The sequence below is a fragment of the Polypterus senegalus genome, unplaced genomic scaffold (assembly GCF_016835505.1).
Source record: "Polypterus senegalus isolate Bchr_013 unplaced genomic scaffold, ASM1683550v1 scaffold_7820, whole genome shotgun sequence".
Lineage (NCBI taxonomy): Eukaryota > Metazoa > Chordata > Cladistia > Polypteriformes > Polypteridae > Polypterus > Polypterus senegalus.
The window spans coordinates 355-7,121 of record NW_024379401.1 but is presented as its reverse complement, the minus strand read 5'-3'; the positions used below and the strand labels follow the sequence as shown (position 1 = coordinate 7,121).

General features: G+C 34.1%; 1 protein-coding gene across 1 annotated transcript; it reads left to right on the top strand.

Moving 5' to 3' along the window:
• Window positions 1–52: 52 nt before the first annotated feature.
• Window positions 53–6,407, top strand: LOC120519894 (mucin-6-like; the record flags this gene model as incomplete). The annotated part of the gene is made up of 7 exons (XM_039742653.1): window positions 53–283; window positions 764–941; window positions 1,152–1,217; window positions 1,676–1,719; window positions 3,012–3,171; window positions 4,608–4,718; window positions 6,266–6,407. Coding segments are annotated over 7 exons (932 nt in total), but the record flags the coding sequence as incomplete, so codon positions are not given.
• Window positions 6,408–6,767: the final 360 nt, after the last annotated feature.

Here is a 6,767-nt window from a genome sequence, read left to right as displayed (position 1 = left end):
ATATCTCCTAGCATTGGTTTTATGATTAAGTGATATTCATTTATTTTTCTAGCTGATCCAGCATGGATAACAGCAGAACAAGAATGTCAGAAACTTAAGAGTTCAGTTTTTAAGGATTGTGAATCTGTGGTTGACCCATATCAATATGTGGAAAACTGCAAACTGAGCGTCTACAATAAAGGCAATGACGAAAAAACCCTGTGCTCAATCCTTATCCATTACGCTGACCAATGCTTGCGAAATGAGATTAACACACAGGTCTACGAAGCATTCCCTGAGTGTGGTAAGTTTCATTAGTTTTAAAAATAAATAAGTTAATGATGGAATCAATTATCTTCAACTGAATGTATGCTAGAGTTTTTACTCTACTTTACTCTTAAATTACTATGCTCTGACAAGACAAAATAGGAATATTGTTAATTTCAAGTTGCACCACATGTTTCAAAATAAAATAATATATAAGGATGGAAGGTTTTTCTTTGCTTTTTAGTACCCAAAATACAGGTTTAATTTTTTACATAAATTTATTGAAACCCATGTATCTTTAAAATTCACAGAGTAAGGACCAAGCCAAGAGTCCTGCATCTGTTGTGTCTTATGTACTGTATAAATAATCTTTAAGAGTTCTTGTAATGTATAGCAGAATCTCTGTTACTTAACTTTAGAATTCATAATGTATTATGTTGAACATAGGTTTTAACATTGACTCTAATTTTGTTTATTTTTTTGAGAGTTTATTAATAGTGTTGCATTTCTCTTGCAGCTTCCCAATGCACAGACCCAAATGCTGTATTTGTATCTAATGGCAGTCTTGCCCAGAGTGACTGTCGATCACTTTCAGATAACCTAGTTATCGACTATGCTACTGAATTCTTCCCACCTGGATGCATCTGCTCAGAAAATTACTATTATAACTCCCTGACAGACAGCTGTGTCACTGCGTAAGTTGATTCCTCAAAATACTAGTGAAACATAAACATTTTTGTTTTTACATAAACACCAAAGGGGCAGTAAAGTCATAGAGATTAGAACTAGTATATACAGTAGTTAATTTATAGTTTGTTACAAAGATAAATATCTGACTCAGTACTCTTGAAATAGACCATTATTATATTTGATCAATAACAGTACTTATTGACTTTCTTTACCAGAGATAATTGTCCATGTTATGTTGGCACAAAGACCTTCAATCCAGGAGAAGAAATCACTGAGGGCTGGTAAGTGAATGGAAGTCAATAATAAGCATTTGATTTACGAGTTTCAATATATTCCTGAAAAAAAATCTTATCTAATAATCACTTAGGGGCTCTTTAGAGAAACTTGAATAAATCCTTCATCTATTAACAATACATATACACTGTATATATGTACATCTATCACCTGTACTTAAGGCATTTGCAAAGGATATCATCAAACTATATACTGAAAAACTTATTTTTTATATTTAAAAAAAATGCCTATTAACAGAATTTAATTTTCATACCATTTATTAGAGTTAATATGTTAATGTTATTATTACTGTGTTTTTTATAATTATTTTGTGGCAAGTTGATTTTTAGCTGCATTGCATGAAAAGAAATCTCTGTGATATTTTGTTATACAAAATGATTGTGTTAAAAGTTTAGCAACTTTGCTAATTGTCAAAGAGATTTGACTGAGTACTTTTCCCTTTCAGCATTTGTAAAGCAGCAGCTTCTTGCATTTCTCAATCAATGAGCGGTGAGTAACAAATTCTTTATTACTGTTGCATTTAGAAGTGTTTGTACCTAATCATTTCTCTTTCCGTCTAAACTCTATATATGTGTCTTGTCATTGTAATATTTTCAGAACAGCACTGAAGTGTAAATTTGGCAATATAGGTGATTGTTTTAGAAATATCATAAACAGACAGAGTACCTAAGTACTAGTGGCACTTTTTAAAAGTTGCCAAAAAGTGTAGTAGGAATAATAGGAATCAAATGTTTTTTAGATTACTCTGAAAGACAGTATGGATTTGCCAGCATGCTTTTAATACTCCCAGGTCTGGTTTGAAAAGGGGTCCAATGCCAGGTGGAGTCATGACAACACTTGCTTAAAAGAGTAAAGGAATAGAGAGTTTGTGTTTGTCATTTTCCTGAAGAAATACTCTATGTGATACCTTAAACTAAAAATTGAGGCATTGAAATAATGTAATATCTATAGAACTGAAGTTGGGACTGCACAGTAGTGCAGTAGGCAAAGCTGCTGCTTCATGGATTCATTGTCCTGGGTTTAAATACCCAACCTGGTTCTTGTCTATACTGTTTTTTCTCCATTTTTTCCTCTGGGTACTATTTGCCTCATCCATAAAGATATATTTGTTAAGCTAGACTGGGGTTCTAATTTGGTCTTGAGATTGTCTGTGTGAGTAGGCTCTGTGAGGGACTGCCACTCTCTCCATGGCCTATTCCTGCCATGTACTGAATGGTGCCATGGTGTATTGACATTTTTTATTTTAATCAATAACATTAGTGATTAAAATGGTTTTTGATAGAATTTTATAACAAAATGATATATTTTCAAGATATGCTGGTTTTATTATTAAAGAGTGAGGTCTGAAAGTGCATTTTATTTATTGTGTATGAGACTTGTTTAAAATTGATTTCAGATCTTGAATAATAATTATGAATATACAGTATGAGGAATAACATGATCATTTAATCAATCAGGCAGTTCAAAACTGACTGTCCCTATTCATTGGGTTTAAAGAATCTCCAGAACAACACATTTGGCAGTTTGTTATACATGTAAGAGGTATCTTTCAAGGCATTACTCCACTTGTATTGTTATATACTGTATTTGCAAAAGTGAAGATCTTTTTATTATCTGATGTGTAATGTATCAGAAAGTCTTAAGCACTGAGTCTCATTAAATGTGCTTCATGTGCACTGTAAATACATTCTTCAACTGCTGTACTCCCTAGTGACACTGCTCAGAATTACTGGGTACAGATATATCCAAACAAACTAAAGATTCCTTGTCTGCTTTTTCAGTCGACATCGCCATGTATGGTGAGTGCCCTGAAAATGAGATCTTCATAAGTTGCATGGATGACAAAAAGGGCAAGAACTGTGAAGCCAGTTGTGGTAACCTAGAGATGGTAGGCCAAGTGTGTGGAGGCACATGTGAGCCAGGCTGTGTGTGCACATTTGGGTAAGTTCCTTATTGTTTGCTCAGCATAGAGCAGGACTTTTAGATTCAGATTGTAAAATGACATCAACCCAATCACGGTTTGTTAATAACATGTTAATCAATAGGGCTGGACATTAGTGAGTAAGAAAAATAATGATTTTGTTAGATTTTTGATAAAAAACATGTCCATTAGAACATTTCTGAGGAGAATAGGTCATTCCCATTCACCTAATTTTTCAAAAATAACACCGCCACTATTCTCAGAAAAATATAACTTTTAACATTACAATTCTTGTCCATTTTTGCAGAATGTTGTATACCTGCATAAGCAATAAATGCAACTAATTAATTTAATGAAGACAAAAATAAATAATTATAAATGAAAATGAAATAAATTTAATAATAATGTCTAAAACAGGTGGTAACTGGAAAGTAAAAGATACTGTCAGTGATCGTGGGTGAATGCAGAGGCAAAAATACATGCAGCAAAGAACATCACAAAGACAGCATCAAGCATTTCCTCCAAATATCAATGAAAAGCTTATAAGAAAGTGATTTAGGACATAACCATTCTTAACAAAACATACACTCAGTACTAACATGCTACTCTAAGCAGACTTTCAGTACAGTATATGTAAACTCAGGGCTTCCTAGATGTTTCAACTTTTTCTTTTAAGTACATCCTAAGTCTGTAACTGTAAATTTAATAAAGGTTCAGTGTTATATCCATATATAATATATGAGACAAAATGTCAAAGTGATACGTGATGAGTGACTAGTTAAGTGACAAAGTAATTTCAAGCTTGTTGTTAGGATGACTAAAAACAAAACAAAAAAAAAAAATAATAACATTTTCTAAATGGACACCATAATGTACGAGTTTCAATTAATTGTGCATGTGTTTCAGTATATACTGCAATTTAAAATACCACAGCTGAGTATCTACTGCATTTATTCACGCATTAATTTTATGCATTTCACTGTATAATGTACAGTATGTTTCAGTGTATATTGTATGCATTACTATATATACAGTATACAGCATATATATCATTCAGAATGAATACAATATTTATTAATAAACATCTCAAATATTTATTTAACAATAAATTCTACAAATTCCACAAATAAAGTGTGTCTTTAGCCAACAATGTTTCACTTTTACACAGATGACAACATAATATTTGTTTTTCTGCTAAGTTATCTGTAATAAGATATTCTGACAGCATCCTCATTGTCCTTTAAATGTAAAGTCTTATCATTGACACAAAGATTTTGAAACATGCATGGTGATCTTCTATGCTTTTTCGAGTTACACCTTGGCACATTCAATATCATGCACTGAAAAATAGAGACACTATTTATCAACAGAGGTATAGCTAAAGGCCTGCAAAATGAGACCACACTATCTGCATCTAGAAACCAGGGTTTGATTGCTCAAAATCCTTTTCTTCCAGCTATGTAAGGAACAATGTAGGGTCCTGTGTTCCCATCAGCGAGTGTCCCTGCTCATTCAAAGATGATCTTTATTTCCCTGGAGAGAGTATTTTGGTGGATTGCAACACATGGTAAGTAGGTGATAAATACAAACAAGCCTAGAATATGTATACAGCATAATGGCCATCTCCATCTGTTACATGAACATTTTAATACTAGCTATCTAGAGAACAACCAGCTTAAGAGAATTGATGGCCAAGGTTGGCCTGCATTGTAAAACCATGGATGTAGGTTTCTTGTACTATATACAGAATGTATGAAGAACATTTTCAACAGTTAAGTATATTTTTAAATGTTGTATTGAATGCCTATCTGGGTTTGTTAATGCTTTGTACCAGATGCAGCCAGAGTAGCCCCTAGCCATTGTTGGCCTGAACTGAATTACATAGATCTAATAATGAATGGATGGTGGGGTTAGTATTTTTATGTACAGAAAAATCATGGAATTAATTAAATTTAATTAAAAAAAAATTGAAAGTGGGAATGCTAGTTAATTGGATTACTCTCTTGGTGTTTCTGGAAAAGACACAAGACTTAATAATTTGACCCACAGAATAAAGCGTTTATTGCATGCAAAATCAAAATCGAAACACTGGACAGGCGCAGTGGTAGCGCTGCTGCCTCGCAGTTAGGTGACCCGGGTTCGCTTCCTGGGTCCTCCCTGCGTGGAGTTTGCATGTTCTCCCGTGTCTGCGTGGGTTTCCTCCGGGCGCTCCGGTTTCCTCCCACAATCCAAAAATATGCAGGTTAGGTGGATTGGCGATTCTAAATTGGCCCTAGTGTGTGCTTGGTGTGTGGGTGTGTTTGTGTGTGTCCTGCGGTGGGTTGGCACCCTGCCCAGGATTGGTTCCTGCCTTGTGCCCTGTGTTGGCTGGGATTGGCTCCAGCAGACCCCCGTGACCCTGTATTCGGATTCAGCGGGTTAGAAAATGGATGGATGGATGGAAACACTGGACAAGTTCGAGTGAAGCGCTATGTGCCTAACCCCACCATTAGAGAGTTCCCTTTTTATATGGTTCTTCACCATCAGGCTCTGCCACGGTGGCACTATTTTACCAAAGTTCATCACAGGCTTACAGAATCTGCTGAATTCCACTTTCTCATATTTGTCTTGCACATTTTGTGCCATTCTTTATCAATTGCCAGTCCAAAGGTCAGTACCACATGTACAGCACCTGATTTTAAAGAATCAGTACAATATATAACAGATTAATAGTTTTAATATTTATGATAATTTATACTAAAATTAAGGTTAATGCTTCAATAATTCAATATGTTCATTTTTAAAAATGGTGCATGTTTGTTGTAGTTATGTTAGAATAATTCAAATACATACAGTATACTTTTGGATGTAAAGATACACTAGCAGCCTAACTATAATAAGGTTTTGCAGTGAAATTGCTAGCTACTGTGAAGGACCATGATTTGTCATATTATTTGTATTCTACCTTTATTTCTAAGAGTTTAAAAGAAAGGTCCATACTTTTTTTGTTTCTTGATTAGCCCTGTTCTCAGATGTTAATTAAATGGAGCTAGATATGGAGGCAGAAGTCTAATAAGAAAGCAAGTGCATGACATTGATAACCTTCATAACATACCAATTTCTTCTTCCCTGTAGCACTTGTTCCAATGGAAGATTTACATGCACAGACAATGTGTGCAGTGCTATTTGTAATGCTTATGCAGAGTCCCAGTTCCTCACGTTTGACAAGTTCTGGGAAAAGTTTCCCCCAGTGCAATGTGAAATCATACTCACCCAGGTACTGACAGCTTTGTTTTTTTTTTTTTAATGGAGAGAACAGAATTTTATTGACTGCTATCTTCTGAATATTAATTGAAAACTCATCAAATCATTCTAAAGTCTTTTATAAATTCTGTCATTAAAGTTATAATTACCATATATGTTGTCTAGCACTTTATGTTCAATCCTTTCATAAAAGTGAACTGAAAAGGTTGATATATTTCCTATTGTGAAGCAAAGGTCTTTTATGGAACAATGAAGAAGGACAGTTTAGAGGAGTCTAAAAAATCATCCACCAAGACACATGGACTAGATAAGCTCTAGTAGTAAGGAAAAATAAAAATAAAGATGTGAATAAAAAAAAGTCATCAAAAGAAAT